The following is a 27,072-nucleotide window of genomic DNA, read 5'->3' on the forward strand; positions in this document are numbered from 1 at the left end:
TAAGAGTTTCTGATAGCCTCCTGAGCTTCTTGACAAGAAAGCAAATATGACACATGGCAAGATTTGCAGTGTCTGTTGCAGGATGAAAGACACACAGTAGAAAAGAGGCACAGTGTAGAACTACCAGCGAGGCATTTGATAAAATCAGAGTTTGCTTTTCATAGCAGATATTGTGTAACTGTAATGGCTAACACCACAAAATTAACTATGTATTAACACCTGACTTATGTTGCTCAGTTAGAGGCATTTTTTCCTTTCATCCTTTTACTTTGGGGAGTCTCATTTTTTCCCTTGAAAGACATGCTATTTTCCCCCCCATCCTTTATTAGTATTTATGTTGTGTTCTGTGACACTGAAGTAAACTGAGCATAAGGCTTAAATGACAATAAAATGTAGATTTTTGCTGCTGAATATAATGAAGAGCTAAGGAAATATGCACATTCTTTCAACAGTTATTATGTAGAGGAACATGGAGGAATATCAAAATATCTGGCTGCATTATTCTGAGACTGATTTAGGATTGACACCTCACCTAATGATACAACCACATTTTAATATGTTTTATATTTGTAGGAACAAATGGTTCACATCTTTCAGCATCTTCAGGTGTTCCTAAGAACTTGATGGGCCATGTGGCTTTGGAGACTCATGTAAGCACAGCCTCAGCTTGTACATCCAGTCCTGAGGGCGCAGAAGGTCAAAGGAAACCCACCCTGAGCTCCTCTGTGCATACTGTGTGGTTTCTGGTATGATGGCATCTGTGCCTGCCACTGCTCCTGTTTTGTTCTCATTAACTTGAGTTCACTTTGCACTTCAAACATTTGACATCTGCTTCCCCCCTTCTTAATATTTTTTTTCCTTGAGAAATATTACAGAAGCCTCTCCATGTCTTTCTTAATCTGTGATGCAATTTAAAAGAGAAATGGTTGTGATCTGGCTTTAGACAACGCAGGATCTCTTACAGGTCAAAATTAATATTCTTCCTCTACCCTGTCAAAGCCAATCAAGCAATGACCAAAACACATGCTTTTCTGATTGAAGTGCATGTGCTTTACCTTTTGCTTCCATTTTACTTGTACTCCATTTACACTTGATTTCTCATCAGCCTCTCAGAGGTCTTTATAGCTTGTTCTGTTACTGTAGTTGTGCAATATGAAACAAACAAAGAAAAATTCCTATGCATAAAAAGATTTAGGAATAACACAGTAAAATCATGACAAGAAACGTTGTTCAAGGTAGTGAACACACCAATGAGATTTTGAGTGTCTTACAAAATCTGGTGTTCTAACTTCCAAAAATTGCTGTATATTGGCTATGGCTCCTGTATGACTCTAGGGTAGGTGGGAATCTAATATCTGGAAGTGAATTACTTGTATGGAGAGCTTCTAGGAAACTCATTACATTGATTAACCAATGTAATATTTTTCAAATCTTCTTACTATGATCTTAATAATTTTGAATTTTGTAGGTTAAACTACAAAGTCCAAGCATTCACTAGTTCAACTGATTCAAGGAATCCACCAAGATGCTTCTTGAAACTTTCTATGGGCTGACTTGGTCTGGGTTCTCTTCTTGATGGCTTTTACAGAAACCAGGGGCTTTCATGTGCTAGAGACATGCAAAATAACATGAAGAATCTTTCTAAGAACTTGTAGTTTCTGGAAGCAGTCTGTAACAGTCAGAAATGTCCCACAGACTGTAACAGGAAGAGAGGTAGATCATGGCATAATTTCCTTTGTGCTATTGTGTGAACTGTGCAAAGCTGACAGCTCCTTTTCAGTTTTAATTACAGAGACAGTAATTAACTGCATTGTATGCATTAAGTAAAATAGTCACAACTTTTAAATTAGTTTTTAACATCTCACAACTCTATTAGAAAGGCTTGCATATATAACTAGATCAAATAAAAACATGGAATACACTTGAATGAAATGCAATAATTTGACCAAAGACACAAACAAATCCATTGTTATGACTTGTATCTGCTAATACAAAGAGGTCCACAATGACTGCAGCTCAGAGGCAGTAATTAAGAGAAAGGCAGTGCATTAATTGGAGCAGGAAGATTATTGATGTCCTTGGGAATCAGTCTTGTGCTTCTGTCAACCCTGACTGACCCTTAGATTAGAAGTTCTTGCTTCATGTCTGGTAGAGGTGTAGTACTTAGCTTTGTAGAAATAGTTAATGTTGGAATACACTTTTCTTTTTTTTTTTTTTAATAGTGGGGAAGTATGAACAGCTTTTCCAAGTCAGAACAGTGCTGTTCATAACATTAAAATTTCATGAGTTTTACTGCCCTTGGTTTTGTTTGAGTTGTGAAAAAGCTGTACCTTTTATTTCATTCCTCTGCTTAATTACTGACACTTTCTCTGGGGAGTTCCAGTAACATTTATGTCAAATTTCTAGCATATTTTCATCACAAGGGCTTCTTCTTGCTTGCAGAGATGCAAGAACTACAAAACCATCACACCAGAGACTATAAGAGGAAGAAATCAATGGAAATCCAGTCTTTTAGGCTCTGCTGCTGTGATCATTAATCACCTTCCCTTACACTGTGAGAAAAAAAAAATAGTTCTCAATTTAATTTTAGTACTGAATGCTAAAGAGGCATTAAGAAATGCACTTACTTCTCTCTGTTGAATATGATGAATTCTTTCCTAACGGTTTCCAAGCACTGCTGCAGGTGTACGTTCTTTAAAAAACAGCATGAATAGGTTGATTAAAAAAGATGAGGAATCATAGACAAAAATCACAACAACACAAACAACACTGAACAAAATGCTTATGAATGAATGCTATCAAGAGGCATTTCGAAGACTCGTTAAATTGGGCTGTGATAGCACAATCAATCTCATTCTTTTGGGAGAAGTTCCTCACAAAGAATTCCTGAGGATTTTTACATCTGATAGCTCGAGGAAGAACAGCTTGCATGAACATTCAAAATCATTAGGAGTAGCAGCATAATTTATAAAACCTCACTGGGATGATAATTCAAGTCTGGAAATTATTATTAATCTTCTCAGTACTCTTGACTGTTCATACAATGCATCTTTCTACACGGCACACATTCGTCAAGAGTGGAAGAGACAGCTTTAACATATTTATAAATAACAGGGCTTTTCACTGCATACTTTTCATTTTGGGTAGTAGTAGCAAATAAATACTCTTTGTAACTATTTGTCCATGTGTGGGAAGTGTTTTTCATACTTTAAATGAGCATCTGTGATAATCTTAAAAATTATTATAGCTTAAAATGTTGTTACTATTTGACTGAAATAAATGGTTGCTTTTTATCTTGCTTGGGAGATGATTTATGCAATGTATAAAACGACAGACAGAGAGGTTGAGTGTATTTTCAGAGGTGATAAAGCTGAACATCACTGAGTTTGCCTGTTAGAGTGTAAACAAAATGCCACTGATGGCAGTCACAGTCCCCATCTTACCAGTGGGCAAGTTTCCTTAGCTCCATCTTTGGATTTGTTTTTGGCAAGTCGCTTTTTCTTTTTATGGAGAGGCTTGGACTCCAAAATCATTTCTTCAAGTTCAAATGTGGGATCACAGTTCAGTCTTCCTTTCTGGTACAAAAGGATTCAAAGTTACTCTTTGAAGCATCGTTGTGTTTTTTTTAATTTGCTTGGCAAGTGTTAACTGCAGTAATAATGAACCAGCTCCTCAATCACATCTGTAAAATGAAAACTGTCTTTATAGGCCTGAAGTAATGCTCAAAGTCTAAATAAGGGAGATAAGATAAAAATCATATTATAAAGCAATTATAAAGAGTTAGATCCTCTTCCTAGTTATAAATAGATGTATTCCTACAGTGACAAAAAATATGTTACCCCAGTGAGAGAGATTAATCAGGCACAGGGTCTTCATCAGAATATCAGTTAGTGCTGTAAAGTAATAGTGACACCAGTAATAGTGCAGAAGAGCTGGGGAGTACCTCTGAGACCTTGCTGAAATCTGATTTGCTGAAGATTGCAGTGGATTCATTTACTTAGATGCTGTCTCTGAGAGCAAAGGAAGGAGCAGGTTAGCTGTTTAGGTTAGCAGCATTCATATAGAAAAGGGTTCACAGTATTATAGAATCCCAGGTTGGAAAGGATCTCAAGGATCGTCAAGTCCAACCTTTCTGGGCAAAACCACAGTCCCCAGTCTGGACAAGATGGCCCAGCAACCTGTCCAACTGAATCTTAAAAGAGCCCAGTTTTAGAGACTCCACCATTTTCATGGGCAGATTACTGAAATGGCTGAATGTTGCTGCGAAAAATTTTGCTCTTGTATCCAACTGGAATCTTCCCAGGAGTTACTTGTACCCAGTACCCCTTGTCTTTTCCATGTGACTCCCTGTAAAAGGGAGTCTGTCTTGGTAGCTAACCTTTAGGTAGTGGGGCATGGTGATAAGGCCTCCCCTAATCCTTCTTTTCCCAGAGCTCTACAAGCCCACTTCTCTCAGCCTTTCCTCTTATGGCCTATTTCCCACTCCTCTGATCATCTCTCTGGACCCTCTCCAGCCTGTCCACAGATTTTTGTGTAGTGAGGACCAAAACTGAACACAGCATTTCACGTGGCCTGGGAAGTGCTGAGTGGAGTGGGGCAATGACATCTTTATCTCTGTTGGTGATGCACTTGTTGATGCAAGTCAACATCCCCTTGGCCATGGCAGCACTCCTGTCACTCACATTGAGCTTGCTGTCCACCTGGACCTCCAGAGATGCTGGAGCTGTTCCTCAGCTGGACAGATCCCATCCTGTGCTACACCTCTGGACTATGTTTTCCCAGGTTTAAGACCTTACACTTGTTGAACTTCATAAAGTTCTTGTCAGTCCACTCCTACAAAGGTCTTCCTGCAGAGTAGTTCTCCCAAGGTGTCCCCTTTCCCACTCAGTTTGGTATCATCAGTGCACTTCCTCAGGGTACACTTGATCCCACAATCCACATCACTTGTTAGGGTTTTTAGCAGTGTTGGACCCAATATTGATCTCTGGGGGACCCACTTGTGACAGGCTCCCAGTTTGAGGAGGAGATTTTTCCAGCTTCCCTGGGTGCAGCCCATCAGCCAGTTCCCCACCATGGGGGAACACGGACCACTTTTCTATAACACAAAACTTTCTCACAAAGGAGACAGTGGGAAACTGTTTCAAAAGCCTTAGAGAAATCCAGGTAAACAATGAGAACCACTTGTCCCGTACCAACTGAGCAGGTTACCTTGTCATCGAGTATGATAAGGTTTGGAAAGTCCCATTTGTCCTTGGTGAATCAGTGCTGGCATTTCCCAATCAGGTGCTTCATTCTAATCTATAATTCTTTTTCTATTATACCCACTTTATTAAGGTTTTCCTTACCCATTACAGATATTACTTAAATATTTTGGATTCTTCATTGAATAAATGCCATGCTAATTTCTGGTGCTTGAATCAAATTTTAAGATTCTTTGTTATACCAGTAAGTCCTTCACAAAAAATTTGCAAACAATTTGAATTGCATAGTGGAAGACGTTAAAAGCAATCTATTTTCCTCTGGGACTTCTGAGAGTTCAATCACACCATTGTCACTGTCAAGGTGGAAGTACTAAAATAAGCCATATATAAATGACAGATATTTATAGTAAGCAAAGACACTAAGCAGCAAAATCACACCAGAAACTACTTGTATAATTTGTGGTGTCCTACAATGAAACATTTGGTTTAGAGATCACTCCATCATTTTTATTCCTAGCAAACTCTCTATAGTGAGAGCAGAATATTTAGATATCTGATGCCTTTTCCTGTATATTATCCAGCCATCTTTAGTAGAACATACTCAGTTTTTATCCAGTTTTAAGTTTTGATTTAGTACTTAAAAAATATATTACTTTCATTCTTTAAAAATGAATTCTTTAAAAATAAAACCAAATTGTATTTAAAAAAATCCCTACAACAATTTATGACTCCAAGCTGAAAACGAAGAAACTAACTAAGCTATAAAGAAACACATGTGCTAGTTAAGTAAGAACTATGTTTATGGAATCAAATTAAGCTGTTAGAAATTAAGCTATGGGACATTGCTCCCATGGGCCTTCAGTGTGCCCTCCTACCTGTAGAAGGCAGACAAGATCCTGACAGTCAAAGCAAGTTGTTAAAATTTATAAAACTCTCTGGTTTCAAAACACAGGTCACAGGGGCCCCAGTTCACCTTCTCACCAAAGGAGGAAAACCAAGAAATATTATGTTGTGTGGCCTCAATTAATCAGTGAAAGTTTTGCTGGTGCTACAAATAGAAAGTTCTTGGAAAATGTGTGACCAAGCTTGGTCTCATGAAGCAGAAAAGCTTCTATAAAAGGAAATGTTGGGCTAGAAAAGACACTTTGGTTCTCACCTCACTGTTTTTCCTGGCACACTTGATTGACCAGGTGGAACAAGCCCTGCAATATCAGACTCTTCATAGAAGAGTCTGGTAGAGCTTGTAATGGGACTTTCAGATTAATCTGGATAGATAAATGAAACATTTTACTCCTATTTCCTTTTAAATGAAGAATATTATTTTGCTTCACGTATTATTGATTTCCCCTTCAGTTTTATAGATGCTGCCAAAACACAAATGAAGTGAATCCAAATGTGAAAAGAAAAGCTGTCTGCAGAGTCTGAGACTTTTGGAACCCCACCTATGTTGTATCTTTGGGTATGGGGAACTGGATCTCCCTTATGAAACACTATGTTGTGAAGTTTTCCACATGCTGACGCTTGTGGATTGAACTTTTAGCTGGGAGTAGGAAGTGTAAATAACTGGTTGAGTTTAAATAGTTGGTTGAGTTTTGCCTGAGAAACAAGTCCACACCTCTGATATCTCAAAGAGCAGCTCTAACTTGAAAAAAGGAAAAGAGGAAAGTCAGTCTCCACTCATCTTGTAGATCCACACCCAGGAGAATGGAGTCCAGCAGACCAAGAAGGAGCTTTGTCCTGCATTGCTTGGCTTGGGACAGTGACCTGAGAGGGTGTGGAGGGGGATCCTGGCCTGGCAAAGCAATTATTCCAGCTGCATGGACATCAAGTAAGAGTGACAGAGCCATAGCCTGGCAGATATGGCATTCACCTCTCCAACTCCTCTCTTGCACTAGGGTTGAGCTACGAAGTGAAAGGAAGGAATTTCCCCACGGATGAACATTGCTCTGGAGTGCCTGTAAGAGGGGCCAGCCTTTCCCTTCTCCTGTTGTGCTTGTTACCTGCTGTGTTCCTGCTCTTTCTCTGTTCCCTGAGGGAGACCCTGCTTGCCCACCCACAGCTGTCTTCTCCTGCAGGGTGGTGCTTCCAGAGAGGCTCTGGTCAGGTGCCAGAAGCCCAGCAGTCACAGAGAGCAGTGTCTTGGCAACACACCTGGCTGCCTTTGCTCCATTATGCAATGCTCTCTCACCTTCAGCTTCTGAAGGCCTGGATCCTGTCCCCATCGTGCTTATCATCAACTCTGATGTGCACCTGGATGAAGACAGGGTCCACCTATTCTACCTTCCTCATCTTTATTTACAGCTGCATAATAAAAAAAAAAAAACAGAAACAAACCTTGGTATGCTACAAATATATTGTTTTGACAACAAATATAGTGCAGCATGGCTGAAAAAAGTGAAGCAGCATATTAACACCACAGTCATTGCTTTTTATTCATGGCCCTCAAATACATTTAACTTGAAAATGAGCAAAAAGGAAAAGTCCAGAAAATACCAATAAAATGGGACCACAGTAAAAAAGAAACCACCGGATTCCTTCCCAGAATCTGAATGTTTTATTGTAAGAAACTGTCACAAAGAAAATAGGTCAGCCTTTTGGAACACTAATTTTTAAGTGAAAAAGTAACCGCATACTGGGATGTCAAAAAGTTTTCCAAATGTTATTCAAATGTCTGACTTTCACTGCCACAACAGTCTTCTTGGTATTCTTTGTCTCAGAGTTAACTCTGACAATCATTTGCTCTAACAGCTGAAATGCAAAGTCTGGAAAAGGTTTTCTTTTATTTGAAAAGGAACAAAAACTGAACCAAGGTTAATAAGTTTTTGTTGTGATCTATTGAAATGGGACAAATTTTCCCTTAGCTGTGACTGAGTAAATGAAAGCAGAATCCAAAGTAAATCACTGAAAAACAAGAAATACAAGCATAAACAAGTAAAACAGCAGTGATAATTAAAGTCAGAATTTACAAACACTGTTCACCTGGAATATGGACTTACGTTAGGAACAAAGCCTGGGGTCACAGCTTTCTCTAGAACAGCATCCCAGTTGACATCAGCTAGGTATGGAGAGTTCTGGATGTCTGCAAGGCTTGAAAGGCGACACTCTGGGTCCTTAATGAGCAGCTGTGATCAAGCACAAGGCATTTTCTAAGGAACTGGATGCCATATAGAACAGTAAATGTATCACATACATGAATTTTATGATACATATTTTTAAGTAAGAAAATAGCTAGGGAATCTTCTAACAGATGCTAGAAGACCCAATTAAAAAAAAAATTAAAAGTAATAAGTCACAGGATATGAGTACAGTTTAATTGCCACCAGATGGCTGTTGCAGGCATGAAGTGTATAAATGTATTAGCAACAAAAGTCTGCTTACAAATACACAAGAGCCCTCTTGAAATGAAACATCACAGATCAATGCCACCCAACAATTTGTATTTTCTCTTTAATTTTTTGGAAAATACAGTTACACTGAGAATCCTGGCAGCAATTAAAATTATCCACCTCACTGCTCTATCTATTCAAGACTACATTGCTAATTGCTGCTAAAGACATATTTTTTTATTACTCTATTCAGACATTCACAAGTATTTCGGGTTCAAGTATCAGTATTGATGATCTGAAACACCTAAAAGAGAGAGATTATCTTTGTGGTGTAGTCAGACAATTAAAGCAAACAAAAAACTTGGAGTTTAGGAAGAAAACAATTTTTAGGGTTGGATGCATTCAGAAAGAGCCCTGCCTTGTGGTTTAGTGATGCCACAGCTAAGTGGCTCAACTTTTGTTGTTGCAACTATAGCAACATGGGACAGGAAGAAATACAGCCATTCTAATTTCTAATCTCCCTGTCTGGAAGCTGCAGCAGAAATTCAGAGGGCAGAGTGGTCCTTCCTTCCCTGTCCCACTTGCATATCCATAGCTGGGGGGAAATGAGGCCAGGGCACAAACGAGGAATTACTGATCCCCAAATTTTTACTATCACTAGTGAATCAGCTTTAAAATAAAAGAAATTAAAAATTTTTACTTCTTTGAAGCCATGAAAAGCCTGAGTCTAAGCCTAAGAACACTGCACCTTCTGAAGAGAAAATACCACACCACTCACATTCAGAACAGCTTAGAAATATGCTCTGCTCTCTTATCCTTTAGATGTTGACTACCTAATGTGTGTGTTTGTCTGATGCCTTTTCCAGTGTTGGAGGGGCTTCTGGAAGAGGAGAGAACAGAGGACAGGAGGTATTTGTGCTTCCTTACCTTTTTCAGTAGTGCTATCATGCCCTTGCACCATGCGGATGAGTAGTGAACTCTTTCGATCTTGAACATGTTGAGTATCTCATCAATGGGGGTGGCTGAATGAATTTCATAGGGCCTCTGGGATAAAAATTAAATCAACTTCAAGTCAGAAAGAATGGATAAAAGAGTGCAGACTGGTCACATTTTCTTGAGTTCAGTATTGTTTGTCTTGAAAATATCAAAACCACGGAATTGTTGTATAATGATTTTAAGTCTAATCCTTTGTGTGTGTGCTTTTCTTTGGTTGCAATGAATGTAATTACTCATAGATGCACTTCCTCTGCAAATTTTTCTCTCATGAAAGAAAGTATTAGTGCAAATGAGATGAATAAATAATTTTTTTCCTGGGGCATTCCATGTGAAATGTGGATTGTTTACTACTTTTTGCTTGTAATACTAATGATCAGTTCTTGCGACCTAAACCAACAAAATTGATGACAAAAGGAGCTTTGTCATCCTAATTTTACTGAGTACTAGATAAAAAAACTAAAAAATGCTTACAAAAGTCTGTGTCAGAATCACAGTAAAAAAGGACTCCAGATCCCAATCCTTCTCCTTTTCTTTTTTTAAATCCAAAATTAACACACTACATGGATCTGCTGTCATGTGTTTGCAGTGCCTAAATTCTTCTATAGATGAAGAAAAGCTCTGGTCTTTGCAGTGCTTTGTTCATTAAGTTTTCTGTAATTTATCTTTTATTACATGCAGAATTTGGAAATAAGGGACTACATATAAATTTATATTCTCACTATTTTCTGTGCACATACTTGTGTGTTTGAAGCAAGTCGTTATAATTGTACTTAATGTATTTTAGTAAACAAGGGCAGAGAGTGGATTGCTAGTGAATTAAGTTGTACCCAGCAAGTGATAAATATGTGATATGAGATCTGCAGCTAAATGCCATCCTAGCAGCAGTGTGCAAATTAATGCATCATAATTCATAATCAACATAGAGTTACCTATTAATCCAATATCCTGAACAGCAAAGGGCAGACACTCATTACCTTGACTAAGAAATGAATCATCCCTTTGCTAGTATGTACTAGTATATTATATTTTAAGAATATTTCTAGGTGTTAGTTATCTAATCTGTTAAGGAATTGGAGTCACTCTTCATGAATAGCCAGGGCATGTTCTTATTCTGGGACGATTCATGCATACATTTAACTTCCATATGAATGAAACCAAGTGCATTCCAAGGCACAGGGGTGTTCTAAAAACAAATTCAAGAAGGGTCTAAATCTTTTTGCTGTGATCCACATTCAGTTAGCCCATTATCATTTAGCTATACCATGTCCATACAAATTTACAGGACTTAAATATCTGCTTTAAATGCATAACTTTCCTGAATTGGGTTCAAAATTGTCAGTAGAAATAGTCTGTCATATGCTTTTCCCTACATGTGGTAATGTTGCCATAAAAAAAGTTATTAAAAATGAAACTTTTACATGTTTTCTGTCACCTAGAAGCAACATACTTCTGACTTAACTTGATCTAACAATGTGATCAATAGGATCATTGAGACAGAATGTATATCAATTGTTGAAAATGGCAATTAACTCCAAAATTAGCAACTATAAGGAATTATGAATCATCAAAAGTTTTTCTGTTAAGGATGTTTCTGCCCATGCCTTTTCTTTTCCTGACAGGAAAATCCCTAAAATTTGCCTTATTTTCAAGATTATCTGTATTCTAAACTCTTGATTTTTTGAGATTTGCAGAGATTTTAAATATTTTTATTAGTTAATTTGATCTATAAATGGCCATTATAAGTTTGGTCTTTTGAAGCCCTTCATACCTCTATCTCACCTGTTTTTCAGCTATTCAATCCACTCAAGTATCTCTTCAGTTATATTTCGTGGAAAAAGGAAAAAAATCTGGTTTGCTTTGTTCAGGATTTTTTCTCAAAGTTTGTTGTTAATTGTTCACATTACAGTGAAAGTCAGAATCTGGGAATCCCACCTACTAATTCCTTCCCTTTGTCTCTACTGAATTCATGGTATATACATTTATTGCAGCATTTTAGCAGTTGTCTATAGCTCAGGAACAGACTGACATATGGCATGGTTTGCATCATACAGTTTAATTACAGTTTAATTTCATGGACTTTGTGAAAAGATCGATGTTTGATGCGAAGCTGTATGAATTTGTATTTTTCTTGCTAGCTTTTTTAACAGCAGCTGGATAAGGAGAAAAATGTACTTATTGAGAAATGTTAGCTGTACTATGGGTAACCAAAAAAATGGTGCAGAAAGCTCTGTACTGGAAACAACATGCTTCTTTATCTACAGGTCCATTTCAAGCAGAACATGGTCTTGGCTGCCCAGCAGTGGGAAGCCAGAAATGAGAATGGCTGGAATGCCTTGATCCCTCTGAGCAGGTTTTATTTATACAAATAAAACCAAAAATTCAGCTCAATGAAAAACAAGTAATTTCTACTCATTTTTCTTTTACTTATCACCTCTTGAATTCAGGCTGTCAGCATCATGCGCTATGCACAGCTCCGAGGTGGAAAACAAAATTTGTGATGTTTCTTATTTCTAATGCTCCTTCCTTTCTTGGCTCTGCCTTTCCCCTGCAGCAGCCGGCTCCAGCTGCAGCCAGCCCTGTGTCCTGTGGCTCTGACCCGTGCCACAGCCTCCTCTGCCCAGGGCTTGGCTGCTGGCGCGGCTGGGCTGCTCCAGAGCCTGCCCATGTTCCGGGGGCATGGGGCTGTTTCCTCTGGCTGTTTCCTCTGCTGGACAGAGCTGTGGGAACCTGGAGGAGCAGGGGCTGCGTGCCTGCAGGTTCAGCTCCCAGCCCTGTGTGCAAACCGTGCCTCCACAGCCATCTGCTGCTGGGCAGATGGGGCCGCGGAGCTCGCAGTTGTCGAGACGGCAACATGCCTCGGGTTGAGCACATCTCCTCAACCCACTGCTGCTCCTCTTGTCACCACCCAGGTCACTTTAGGCCTTGTTTAGACTACAAAAATTTAGAAAATGTACACCTTTTCCTTGTCCATGCAGTGCTGTGGGCTGCCAAGCTGTCCTCTGGCTTGCTCAGCAGCCAAGAGCTGCTCTTCAGGAGAAAGCGAGCAGCTGGCTTGGGTGACTTGAGCAGGTTCAGATGGCAAATTTTTTATTTAAAAAAAACCTAACAAGAAATGGATTCAGTCTCAACTTTGCTTTGTTTGTAGCCAGATTGACCTATTCAGGAAAGACTCTATGGATCTTGGCAAATGGATATCTTCCTATATAATTCTTAATTTTTAAAGTGAATTGTCACATTAAAGTGATCTTTTGTGATTAGTCTTGGGAGTTCAGCTTTCTTTTACAATCATTCATTTCTCTCCTTTCTTGGAGACAGTCACTGGTGAAAGGGTTGATATAAAACCATCAGAATGGTCTCTAAATTTACTGTTTAAGTGCAGTTAGAACTACTGTCTGTGACTAGGACTGAGGATTTATTATGCTTATCACTGCCAGACTTTAACTCCTCCATTCCAGGAACAATGTCAGTCTAAAAACTCCCTAAGGTTTGAGAATTATGGTAGAGAAAAACTGGTAATAATTGTTAGTTTGTTGTTTTTGTTAAGAAAAGTGTTTAATACTCTATTTTGAGAGATCAAACAGTCTTTGCATGGGAGAGATCTTTGTCTCAGGAGCACGACTTTTGTTATTCCTGTGGAAATACAAAATAGATTGGCCAAATTTTAGGCCTTTGAAAAAAGTAGCTTCTGAAGTAACAATATGCAGACGCTCTGAAATTAAATCTTCATTTAAAAGTAAGAATAATAATTATTTCTTATTGCTATTTTCCTTTATCTGTTATACTACATGAAATTGTGAGATCTTTGTGGGATGAATTGGCAAGACAAGGTAATCAAACTTTATTAGTGTCATAATATAAAAAATCATACTGCAATGCAATAAAATCCACTTTCCAAAACAGGCATGAAAAATAATTTTAAAAACCCCTAACAGCTGCTTTAGCTACGTCATCATCCTGAAATAGTACCTAAATTACTGTTTTCTGTGGGGAATAGTAAATATTTAAGCAACTGACTGAAATCCTTTGAACCAAAATGGAAAAGAGTTTTCCATTATCTTCTGTGGTATTCGACCATGCTCAGGAAGATTTTTCATTAAGCTTATTCACATAGTTGATTAGATAAGAAACAATGCACTGGCACATAAGCATTTTTGTAGTTGGGCCAAGCATCTTAGGAAATTACATCAGATCTCTCATGGTATTAGCCAAGAGAATCAAAGACAAAATAGAGTGTGAAGTAACTCAACTTCAATTTGAAAAAAAATCATTGTTTGCAATTCAGCATTATAAAGAAGATGTTAAACATTAGGCCTTTCCTTAGCCAAAGTGAGACAAGTTTCCATAATGTATTTGAGCATTGGGTGAAACTTTCCCATGGGTGTTCTCAGCTGGGAAAGAACAAGGACAGCATTCCTGACCCGGGCCTTGTACACTCAAATTTTATCCTGAAGAGTGCACTCAGGGCCACTGCAAACTTGAGATTTTTGTTAGATAACAACAAACTCCATCATTCTTACCCAACCCCTCAGTAATTCATACGCTGTAACTCCTAGCGACCACCAGTCTACTGGGTACGAGTATCCTGGACCTCCATCCATAAAAGCCTGGAACACTTCTGGAGCTAAAATAGTAAATCAAATTGAACAAAAAAAGCATTTCATTAATGGTATTATTTCACAGCTGAAAAATGAATAAGGACTCAACAAACTGGAATTAAATAGATTTAGAAGCACAGCATTTTCAGGATGTAGTTTCAGTGCCTTGTTTTACTGATAACAAGCAACCTTTGCCAGGCAGGGTATTTCAAAAGTCAGTAATTTCATGTGTTAATTCTTACTTGGTTCATTTCAGTTTTAAGTTATGCGAATAAAAATAAGTAATAGGAGGGGAAATCTGAGCTGTGACTTAGAACATTTAGGGAATGTAAATATTTTATGGGAAAAATATCTCCAAGTGAGGTGATTGATGAAAGTGTTGAATATGGTAAATCTCACCCTTATTCTACATTTGGATATAACTAAACAGACAGGTTTTAAAGGTATTCAACATAGGAAAATGGTACTTTGATAGAAATCCTGATACTGATTTTAAGATGTGAGAAACTGTCACAACTGGAAGAAAACACACTTTCAATGAAGTAATGACTTCCATCAAAGTAACTTCTGTGGATGAAAACAAAATGTATTTTCAATACAAGGATCCATTTAGTCAAATTTTATGAAAAAACCTGTACTAAATAATGTTACTGTAATGTTTTCAGAAAACCAGATATAAATAAGAGTGGAAATGAAATGAAAACTTTGTTGTGTTTTCTAATGATTTAACAGGAGAATCTCAGTACACTTTGTTAAAACAACATTTTCACTGGAGATTTTCTAAACAGCCTGTCCCCAGCTGTAGCATCATGCTAGGTTACAATTACCATGTGAGCCTCTTCTGGCCATGATGCTGAGGCTAATGCACCCCATTACCACTTATTACCATGGCCCCACTCTGTGGTGTGCACACTGCAGTGAAGGATGCAGTCTGGTCACACTTCTGACTGGCAGTTTGGGGTTTGACTGTCTGTGGCATTTAGAGAAGCACCTTTAATAAATGGAAAGGCATTCCTTTAGAGGAGTTTTTGCAGTCCTTGCATTATGGATGGCAACCTAACAATTTACAGCTCCAGGCCTGACTTCAGAAAGTCTTCAAGTGCCAAATATAATAGAAGATTTTAGCATCCATTCATTAGTTATGGCAAAACTCTGATCTGTAGAATACAAACAGTGAATGTATGAAAGTGGTCTTATACTCTTTGACCAGCAGGATCATGTCTAAATGTGTTTGATGTGAGATCTGCAGGCACCTAAATAAACATTTTTTTCTGGAATACGTGTGTTTGGAGAATAGGTGACCAGTGGATCTCTGGCAGAGGAAAACTTGTGCTGTGATCCAGTATGACATAAAACAACAATGCCATGAGTCCTTACACTGAGTTAACTCTCTCTCACCTCCAGATGACATAGCTCCCCTTGGCATGCTATATCTTCATGTGTATTTGAACTCTTTGCGTGCTGCCGGTGTGCAGGCACGTCTTACAGGTGTGCAGTGTATCACATAGGTGGTGAGAGCATAAGCAGGATTCTTTTTGTTACTTTACTGGATCAATGCACTTAAATTGCACATCAGGCACCAAACTTACATAGTGAATATCACCACAAGAACCTTGCAGTGAAGGTTTGCTTGACTTAGCCCCATTCGTTATGGTTTTTGCCCACCGTGCCTAGATGATGTACAATATCTCATTACAGAAAATAGCCTTTTGGCATTTCTACTGAACTATGCAGGTATAATGCTGGTTTCACTATTTCTTTTATGGCTTTAACATTTTAATAATGAGACAGATCACTATCTGATTTCTGTGAGATAGAGGTGAAAGTACTTTATTGATGCAACCTATGACATTGCTAGAATGGTGCAGCTGTTTTGCTAATTTAATGACTGAGCTCTTTACTTTTATTTTATTTTATTGTTCTAAAATTCTCAAGGTCAGCTCATCCTACATTAAGCAGATCAGCAGAAAATTCTTTATTTTGCCCTGGAGTTGTGAAGCTGTTTTCTCACCTTAAGCTGATGGAATTCTGAGGACAGAATATCAGCAGTTAAGGTCCCGATTTTTAAAGCCCCTTTTTACCCACTTTAACCCCATTTTTTCAGTCCAGCTGGAATGTCTCTCTGCATGCCATCAGCTCCAGTGAAGTGATTGTAAACACTCTCTTCCCATGGTGAGGGGACTGGCAGAGGGTACAATATGATTTGCAGTATCCTACATACAGGTTTTTTCTCAGGGTGAAATCTCAACCATGTTGAAGCCAAAAGACCTTTCTCTAGTTTGACAAGGCTGTTGAATACCCCTTTCACACTAAGCTTGTGCCTAATGTGTCTAAAAGCCTTTTTGAACTGAGACATTAGGTGCAAACAGAGGGTTCCAGGCTGTGTGCAGACTTCTGGAGTTTGCCTGCTCACTCAGAAACAGAGCACGATCTTACAGAAAGACAGCAGACCCTCCAAGTTATGGAATTAACCAAGCTCTGAAGAACTAGAGCTATGAAATACAGGACATAATATTAGGTTTTGCTGTAAGAAATAACTATGCCTGGGGAACCAATTCAGAGTGCAAACTGGTTAGGATAAAAGCAAATAAAAACTCTATAAGGAAAGATTAAATTCTGCATTGATTTTCTTTAACACTGTTACTTAAATATCTGTAATCTTTTAAAATTTGAACTTGATCCCAGGATCAGCTTGGACAGCCATTCTGCAGCCTGCTCTGGGTAGATTCTGATCAGAATCTGATCAGATTTGAGTTTCCCAGCTTGGAGCAAAAGCAAGAGCTCTGCTGTGTGCACCTGTCATGAACGTATCCTCTCTTGCCATAACAGATTTAGGATGAGAAGGACACTTCATCTTTTACCCCCATGCATCCACACAGGCAAAAGTATTCTGCCTTCAAGAGTTTGTGTGAACAAGAATGAGAGTATCTGCAAGAGCAAGAGTTTCATATCTTTTTTCTTTAGAAGTTTCCACTGAACAAAAGCTTTTCAGGAAAATAAATGGGTTTAATATTGGGTGTGATCCTGCAGTTTCTTTTGGCCAAGAGCTGTAGTTACAGTCACACACACTTAGGGGAAAGGCAGTAGATGTGTGCATGGCAGAAGCTCAACTTTTAAAACAGTGAGAATAAATCAAGTAATAGCAAGTCTAGCAGCAAGAGTGAATTCAAGGAAAAGTAGAGAAGTGTTGCAGTTGGTGGATCCCACAGGTCCTCACAGTTCCCCTGACTCAATTTCTTTGATGTGGTGGGGAACTGCACATTCCTAGAGCTGCCTGAAGGATACCCAAGAGCAGGAACCTGGTCCAGCCTCACTGCTCACCCTGCTTTGAGCAGAGCTGGAGAAGAGGCTCCTGGGGTCCCTGCTGTCACCTGTCACCTCCCAGTCTGTGACCCAAATGAGGCTCAAACACAGAGCTCCTGACAGCACACCTGAGTGGGATGACAGGGGCCAGAAAGCCTCAATGGGATCTTTACAGCTCCTTCCTCTGGGCAGTCATCATGAACTACATTGGCTCCTCACCTCTGCCCAGATGCTCAGACACCTGGAAAACCTGTCACCCAAAGAACTGGGAACTTTAAAGTCTGGAACTCAGAAGCAGCACAGTCTTTTTGTTTAGGTTATTGCTTTTCATGTTTTGCAAAGTGTGATCTGACACCTTTCAGGCAACTTTTTGAAAATGACAAAGAAACTCTTTAAATATCAATGCCATTCCAGGATGGGACATCTGTGCTAATTTTAAGAGAGCAAATAAAATCAGGAATGTCTCTTTGCCTTATATAATAACGAGTAATTGCACATACTAACTTTAGCAACTAGCCAAGCTAAAAGTCCAACTATTGTTTCTTTGCTGCATCTATATTTCTCTATTAATAACACACTTCCATTATTTTATTGTTTACCTGCTTTGCTTTCTTGAAATGCCATATAAATGAATCCACGTTTGTACTGTATTGTGTGCTTCAGTGCATTTCTTGGTTGTCCCCAATTAAAATTTCCAGTCAATACTTTTTTCCAACTAATAAATTAAAATAAATCCTCTTCAGACATGTATCTTTTGATGCTTTTACACTGTATCTTTTTAATAATGCCGTACTACTGCAGACTGTAGGAAGTAAACAAATGGTTATTTCTCTCTAAAATGAGGCCATACTAGAGGACAACCTATGAACAAATTGAATGTGAAAGCAAATCTAGTGGGTCTGCATCCATCTCAGAAGTAATGGCATACTGGGATATCCTCACTCCTGATCTGTAGGTTTGTGCAAAAGGGAGTAATTTTTCATGTATATAACTATCCACTGGAATTTTCATAGCAGTCATATGATCTGCAATGTGAATTATGTAGACGATGCATCTCATATTGCATACATATTTTCCTAGAGATCTGTAACAAAAATAAAGTTATAAAAAAGGAAATTTTATGCAGCTGGTTCATAATTATCTACTTTTATTTGTGGAAAGATATTAGTATCTAACAATGCAATTCATGAGCTTGAAATACAAGAGAATATCAATGTAAATGCAAATAATGCTAAACCAAATTTTCACTCTTTATTCCTATTGTAAAAGTCCATTTTGTACAAAGGATAAAGTGTTTTAAGTAGGGTTTCTGAAAATCTGCTGAGCATTCAATGGTATCTCAACTTCATAAATTGCAAGTAGTCTGGGTCTCTGAAATTCAGACTATTTTTAATTTGGTGCTCAAAGGTGAGTTTGAAAATACTGTCCATGATAGAATGATCAATTTGAGGTCTATCTCTTGGTTGGCAAAAAGAAAAGCTCCTGCTATTTCTGATGGAGCATCTACAAACTAACAAATCAGTCCATTTAGGCCATAACTTGCAAGTCAGTCTTGCAAGATGGATTAGTGCAGGGAGCTGACTGTCAATGAAAAGCTAAATATTGCCAATGACATCTGGTCATCAGTTCCTGCACAATGCCCTGTGCCAGTGTTATCAATATGAGAAACTGAAAATGAACCAACCAACCAAACAAACAAACAAACAAAAAACCCACAAGTGTTTTTGGCTTTGGTTTGGTTTGGTTTTTTTTAATTGATCCAGTTCAGGTGGATATGTCCAAAACATTTCTTAAGAATGAAATCCCTGACACTGCTCATCCAGTTGTCGAGCTACAGCTCTCTGATGTCTATTTGCATCTCAGCAGAGATCCTACATGTCAGTGAAGGGAATCAGAGGCTTGTGCTTTACTGGAGGGGTTGCAAAGCAACACACTGCTGGAGTCATTGCAGCAAAACATCCTTCAGTGGTGTGGGTCTTACTGCAGTGCCTGAGATTTCAGATGGGAAAATGCATTCCAGAGTCATTAACTGAGCATAATATCACACTGCCAGGTATCACTCTCCTTCCACATCTTAGTCCCTGATCTTGGGGAAAAAAGTGTGTGTATAAATCAATATATACCCATATATCCAATATATATACCCCTATATACAATACACACAGCCTAAGCAATACTTTGATTGACTAGCACAGGACAAGCTGTTAAAAGGTTGGATGTTTACATCCAACAAACTTGTGAATGATGATGTATAGAACACACTTATAGTTTCACCTTGCTGAATCAGGCTTAAGGCATGACAGATTGAGCTGAATAAAAAATGAACTTGATTTTTGGAATAATATTCCAAGAACCTTGAACTGAGATGTTTCAGTGAAATATTAATTGCTTTCTCAGCACTGAGATGATAATGTAATTTTCACTTTCCCCTGAGAGGTAAATTCAGGGGTCAGTAATTTTTCTGGATCATGGTTTAAATAAAAAACAGAAATCAAACTAAAATAATAACCAGTGATCTTCTATCCAGAGTAGAAGCTGTTTCAAGAGCAAAATGGAAGAAAACAACTTCCCTCTCTCTGAATAGAAATGTGGATTTGGTAAACTATCAATTTAGCTCCTAGTGTTTACTTTCTTATGTGCTAAAAAGGTCTAAATTATAGTGGTCAGCCTTCTGACTCAGAGCTTTAGACTAGCCAGCTGCTAGCTTCTATTTTATAAGGCAAAATGCTGCTTAAAGCCTGGGCATGCTGGGATGGCAATTTTCTAGCATGAGGTTTTTACTTGTTATAGCCATGTAACTGATTTTGCACCATTATTCACATTATACACCTCAATAGTTTTAATACTCATACTTAATGCAATTATTCAATCAAAGTAAATAATTTAGATACCATTACCTGAAAACAGACATGGCATTTAGAATGCCTTATTAGTTTTCCATATGGCTATATAACCTCTCCTGCCCTTATTCAGCGTGCTATCCTCACACAACCCCCTGCTTTACTCAACCACTGAACAGAACTCACTTCTTGACCTTGCACAGAGAAGCCCTTGGTGCCTGAACATCTGGATCAGCCTCAGAGAAACAACCTTGAGCTGCCACCCCTGCTGAAAGAAAGCCCAGCAGCAACGAGCAAGTCATGGTCTCCCATTATTGAACATGAAATTGTACACAAGCACCTTTGTCACTCCATACAAAAAGCTCACAGCGGCTGCAGGGCCAGTTTTCCTAGCAATTTTTAGAAGGGATTTTTCCAAAAATATCCATTTGGTCTTTGGAAGATTGTCCCAGTGTACAGCCAGCAGCTGTTCTGCCCAGTACTGAAATTAGTGGGTCTGTGTAATGGGATTTTCAGCACAGGCTGTACCTGACACACCAGGTTCCATGCTCCTGCATCACATACTCCCAGCAGGGCAGAAAATATCTTTGCACCAGTTTATGCATGCAAAAACCTGGGGGGCTGGCCTGACCAAAACCCAGGAGTTTTCCTGGGGGCAGAAGGGCCCTGCTGGGGCATTTGCCACCTCTGCTGCACCTCTTCTACCCTCAGATCTGCCTGCAGAGCTCCACACCAGGCCCTTTTAGGCAGGAAATAAATGAACAAACAAATTAACAAATAAAAGCCCAAACCAAAACTACCTCTTGAACTCAGAGTGGAGTATTTATTAACTGAAATAGTCAAGGAAATGATTGTATTAGTAGTTCTGCTGGAAGATGTTAAAGGATGCTAGCAGGTCAGAGAGCACAAAATGGTGAAGAGCAGCTGGAGGTAATAACTTCTTTCCTCACCTCCTGAGGCTCCTCAGCTGCTTATGTTTCTACTCATTAGTGTCAGAGTGGAACCAAAACCTGAATATGTTTAATCACACATGTTTATATGTGTGTAAACATCACAGTGTCTAAGGGATTAAATACTGATGTGTGCTTAATCCTTCCAGCCACGTAGCTCCTATCACAAGCTGAAAATCCCATCAGTGTGGGGAATATACATTTCAGCACCTCAGAGTCTCCCACAGCCACTCTTGTTCTTGCCTATCAGCACAAAGAGAAGCCTCCCTTGTCATCGTGAGATTTCCCTGGGATCAAAAGGTCAGGTAAGGATATGACCAGAGAAACTCTGCAGACAGGCAGCCAAACCCCCTGTAGGATTAAGGTAGGATTTTTAAAAATCTAAGCACTGCCTTAACTGCATTCAAAATGCAATGGGCTGCAAAACAGTATTTCATTTCAGAGCCTGGTTAATATGAGTGCAAGAAAGACCAAGGAATGATGACTTTTGAAAACTCAACTCAAAATTTTCCCTGCTATATTTTAAACATCTGAGAAACAAATTTAGCTCTATGGGATAATTTTTTCTGCGTGAAAGGTTTATACCAGGACATCCACTGGCTTTCCTCTGAGTTCAATTGTACACCTACAGAGTATTAATTAATAAATATGGATGACTCATACATTTTAGAAGTTCAGTGGACCAGTGTAAATCCACAATACTCTGGTAATCTCAGGCACACAGTCATTCTTCACCATGACAGCAGCCTATGAAAGGAGCTGTGAAAACCTGAGATAACAAGCCTGTGAGATAGGAATGGGGTAGCTGAAACCTTTCACATAATTTATGACTGATTTTATTGACTTTGGATTTTTGTCAGGTGTGTTTGTGTAATAAAATGTATTTTACTGGTTCAATTTGAGGTAAAAGTCACAGTGCATCATTTGAATATCTTCAGTCTTCAAACCCTCCTACCACTAAAAACTAAAGCTTCCAAAATCCAAAACAAAAATAAGCTCCAACAGCAACAAAACCACACAAAAAACCCACATTAAAAAAAAGCCATGCCAACAACAACAAACCTTAAGCCCCCCAAATATAACTTGTGAATGGAAAGGTTTTGCAACAGTCAGAAATAATACACAGATCTATAGAAATTGATAATTCCAAAATATTTCAGTAAGGAAAAAGCATATGCTATAGGACTCAGACATGCATAAATTTGCCAAAGTGAGGAATAAAAGAAAGATGACACCAGTCATGTTCTCTAGATGTGTTTCACTGTTTAACTTTTGGGTTTGTAGCTGAGCACTCTCTTGCAAGGTAGAGGGCCATGACTGCAGATGGGTGCCCAGCACAGAGCATATTTGAGACACACAGATATTTCTTGCAGCCTTGTTCACAAGCGAGAAATTGAAGAAATTTCCTTTTATTTGGTTTTTGGGGTTTTTTTTCACTCATAAAGCTGGAACAGCGTTGAAAGCAGCAAGGCCTTACAGAGGTGCTTCCAGTCAGGCAAACACACACTTCCCTTTCTCACAAGAGGCCAAAGTAAAATCCCTCTGCAGGCAGAAGGAGCCACAGCTGAACAGAGCAGCCCATGCACCAGGGACCATGCCCTGCCCTGGCTCTCCTGCCCCACATCCCCATGCACAGGGGAGGGATCCTCCACAGTGCTCGTGGTCTTTTGCTGGCAGCAGCTGTGCCTGCCAAAAGCCACCCTGGTCCCAAAGGACATTGTGCATTGCTTGCCAGGGCAGGATGACAGCCTGAAACCACATGGGTTTACAAAGAGCTATTCCTACACCAAAGCCCTGACAACACCCTCAGTCACAGGCGTTGTAAAAGGTCTGAGCAGTGAATTTGTGACGGTAAAATCAGGCACAGGTGGCGCACAGGTTCCCCAAATCAGCAGAGGGCACACATTGCCTTCCACAGCCCCAGATGCCTGAAAACACCAGACGAACTCGGAGGACCCCCAAACTCTAAGAAGTTGATCTCATTTCAGCTTTTCAGGTCACTGGCTTTGAGAGGAAAAGCTGCAGGAGCAGCTGGAAGTGTCCTGCGCTGCCTTGTCCTGCCCTGCCAGCCTGTTGGCCTTGCATTTTCACACACTGCTGTCCCTTTGTTCCCATGTGTGGTGGGTATTTCACTGGTCTGAATGAGCTGGCTGGGAAGGGAGGAACATGGAAACTGACAGGGTTTCCAGAGAAATATTCAGGTTCAGGTACAGTGCATTCTGCATACATTTTTAATAAGTAGGGAAATAGGCAGGGAATATTTCAGGCTGAAATATTTGGGGCTAATGTGAAGTGGGATTAAGCAAAGAGTTTGGGGCTAAAAGGCTTATGTGAAGTGGGCTTAAGCAAAGGCTGCAGGAGCTGACTCACACCATGCTTAGCATTACAAGATAGTCATCTTAATCAGAACAGCTAGGGCATTTTTACAACACAATATCAATTCACTCTGTTTTTTTCCTGGAAACCATTTTTATTTGGCCATGCTGCATGTGAACAAATCGCTCCCTAGCAATTTCTCAGCCTATTTCAATCAGATTTCAAAGAAGAATGGAGACTTTAGAGATAAACTTTTTCTGTTTATTTCCTGAAATTTGCCATAGCAAAAAGTGAGAAATCCTATAAGTGCCTCTGCTAGGGGAAAGGCTGGAGAGTCCCCTCATATCTGATTAAACATAACAGGCTCCACATGAAAGTAAAACTTTATAAAACTTCAAGAGGGGCAAACAGCTTTCATCACATCTCATACTGTCATCATTGTGAACACCAGCATTGCATAAGGCGTGTCTTACAGAAACTGCTGCATTTCCTTGGTTGTGGTGCTCAGCAGGTACCATGCTTGAAGATTACTTTGTCTTGTTACACCAAGGTTAAATTGTGGTTTGAATTGATAATAGAATAATCTACTATCAATTGATAATCTATTGATAATAGAAGCTTGCCAGCAACCATAGAGCCAATCTCCCTAATTCTGGTTAATTTTCTATTTGTCTCATAGTCTAAACATCTCATGAGAAGCCACATGGAAAGCCTTTGATACAGCCTTCCAATCACAAGTCACTGCAACTGAAAAGTCCTTGAAGAATTTCACTGAAGTTGGAATTCCTCACAAAATAAAAGGTATAAACTAAAATAGAAAAGCAGCACCAATGAATGTCTGATCATATCTGTCACATGCTCAATATTTGGTTTGTTGAAGCTTTGTTATCCAAACTGTGCAACAGAGAATCCTTATCCATCACTTTTCATCTGCAATAGAGGATTTTTACAGCTCCAGATAAATGCAAGGGTATTTCTTCTGACTCTTTCTGAATGGTAAAGACTGCAGCTGGGGCTTTTGCAGCATCTTAACATCTCCAAGAGGAGAGGAAGATGCAATGAAGAGAAATTAAGTTGGTGGATGGTGTAATAGCCTTCATAAGGAAAGGAGAGGATTTCTTGGTACTGTTTCTTCTTCTGAGGTTGATGGATATGGTGGAGATCTGTTGAGTGGGGAGGAGGCTCCAGGAGTGGGACAACTACATGAGCTGAGGTGAATTTACCAGATCCATTCACTAATGGATCAGATCCATTAGTGTGAAAAGGTAAAATATTTTCCCTGTCTCCATCTTTCCCTTGACCTCCTAATGCTCTGTATCCCATGCCTGGCCTGCTCATTTCACCTAAGCAGATATACCATATATTCTTGTGGTGCAAATATATTATATATTCTTGTCTCAAGGTGTGGGATTTACAGAAAGTAACACACAAATTCTCCTGAATTTGAATTCACAAAACCAAACAAAAACTGATTAGAAGAGTGTAGAGCTCAAGCTCCTGTATAAAAGAACATGCAAACAACATCCTTCATCTCTGAAGATTTTCACTGCTGATCACATTTATAGTGTCAAAAAAAGAAGTTGATCACATCTACTTTATGCTTTTACAACTTAAAATCCTTTTGCTGTACCATTAGTCAGCCTTAATATAGGCTTTTCTTACATTTTTAAATGTATTGAAAACTTACCCATGTAGGGTTTTGTGCCAGCCATAGAAGAAGCTTTTTCTGAGCCTTTCACTATGGTTGCTACATTAAAGTCAGTGATATGAACGTGTCCTGCAATTACACAAAGTAAAACCAGAAGTTAAAATAGGACATCATACAAATATTCCTCACTTTATCTAACATTTAAGTAGAAAGAAACACAATTTGAAAGATATGTTACATTAATAGAAACTTAATATTAAATGTTACTCTTAACTAGAAAAATCAATTTGGAAGCACAGTGATGGAATGCTTCTCTTGTGTGGTTGCACCCACTACCTGTCTGGTTTTGCTGATCCCCCCTGAAACTCCTCATGCCATGAACCAAGATAAGAAGTGGGGCCACAAGAACCTCATGAAGTTTAGCAAGTCCAAGTCTCTGGTACTGCACCTGGGTGGGGGCAATCTCAGGCATGAGAAAACACTGGGGGATAACTCACTGAGAGCAGCCCTGGGGGGAAGAACTGGGGGGTTCTGGGGGATGAACACCTGGAGATGCCCCAGCAGTGCGCACTTGCAGCCCAGAAGAACTGGGGTGTTCTGGGGGGTGAACACCTGGAGATGCCCCAGCAGTGCGCACTTGCAGCCCAGAAGGCTGAGCCTGCCCTGGACTGCACCAAAGGAGGCACTGCCAGCAGGCTGTGGGAGGTGATTTCTCTCTCTGTGCCCTTGGATCCCCCTCTGGAGCGTGGTGAGACACTGGCACAGGGTGCCCAGGGGGCTGTGTTCAGGCCAGGTTGGGTGGGGCTCTGAGCCCTGCTCTGATTGAAGGTGTTCCTGCCCATAGCAGGAGGGTTGGATCAAGATGATCTTGAAGCCCCTTCCAACCATTATTTTATTCTATTATTCTCTCTGTCTTCTTAGAAGTAACATGTAGAGGCAGAATGTGAAGCTAGGTGTGAAATTTGCCTGATCTCCAGCTACAGTCACGCCTCACACCTCAGGTACTTGTGACACTGTCTGCAGCTGCATCCACCACAGGTCACCATCAGCCTGACTTTTCCTGAGTCTTCTCAGGGCAGAGAGGGAGAGGAGAACAAAAATGGTATTTTTATCACACAATAAGTATCACATTAGATCCATAGTAGCAGAAGATGTGTATGTAACAGGAGCAGATCCCAAATCATCACTCATCTGACAGCAGGTGGCAAGATGAACAGTAAGTGGCAGAAGTCAGCCTGAGAATGTGCTGCCTGACCAGCCAGACATGATTTAAACTGCTCTAATGAGGCTGAAAGGCCCAAACTTGCTATTGCTCTTTTCCTGGTATAGTTTGTGATAAGCATAGGTTCAATTGCTCCACCACTATAAAGTAATAGCTGTTAATACTGGCTTGTTATAGGCAGGTAAACTTAATGGAAATCCAGCTTGAAAATATGGAAAGCTTTAATTTGTCAAGTCTTCTGCTAGGTTTTGCATCTCTGCTCAAGGACTAGTGTTGTGGAGTGATGCAGATGCTATCCTTGCTGTGATTACATCTGGCAGTGCCATGGAGGACAGGGGTAGGGCCTCCCTTCCCCATCTTAGCTCAGGATTAATACATCATGTGTTGAGCTAGATTCTGAGTGACAAATTTGTGTGGGGTTTTTTTTTATCAAGGTCTCAGTCTCATTCAATCCACAGAATGGATCAGGCTTTGGGCATGATGCAGTTGTTTAGCAAGGGAGGTTTTTAATCATGTTTGCTGCCAAAGATGAAAAGAGTGATGGATTTTACCGTGGTGCCTGATGGAGGAAGAGCAGTCTCAACAAAATGTCATGCTGCTCCAACAATCTAACCTAGATCCTGTTCAAAGACCACAGGAAATGTACCAGCCAACCTCTAATTGTGCAGCTGTGCA

The 27,072-nt window shown here is 39.5% G+C and overlaps 1 protein-coding gene across 2 annotated transcripts in view; it reads right to left on the minus strand.

Annotated features, from left to right (window-relative positions):
- STK32B (serine/threonine kinase 32B) overlaps window positions 1-27,072 on the minus strand; it is a gene marked incomplete at both ends in the record, with an annotated part of 158,589 nt that overhangs the window by 16,003 nt on the left and 115,514 nt on the right. Inside the window, 6 exons of one of the 2 annotated variants that reach the window (XM_084203941.1) lie at window positions 2,628-2,692; window positions 3,444-3,575; window positions 8,198-8,323; window positions 9,455-9,571; window positions 14,041-14,144; window positions 25,215-25,304. In XM_084203941.1, the coding sequence (XP_084060067.1) occupies window positions 2,628-2,692; window positions 3,444-3,575; window positions 8,198-8,323; window positions 9,455-9,571; window positions 14,041-14,144; window positions 25,215-25,304 (634 nt within the window). The remainder of the gene's footprint in view (window positions 1-2,627; window positions 2,693-3,443; window positions 3,576-8,197; window positions 8,324-9,454; window positions 9,572-14,040; window positions 14,145-25,214; window positions 25,305-27,072) is intronic. The other variant, XM_084203942.1, reaches the window with a different exon arrangement.

This window comes from Fringilla coelebs (assembly GCF_963513975.1).
Source record: "Fringilla coelebs genome assembly, chromosome: 4".
NCBI lineage: Eukaryota > Metazoa > Chordata > Aves > Passeriformes > Fringillidae > Fringilla > Fringilla coelebs.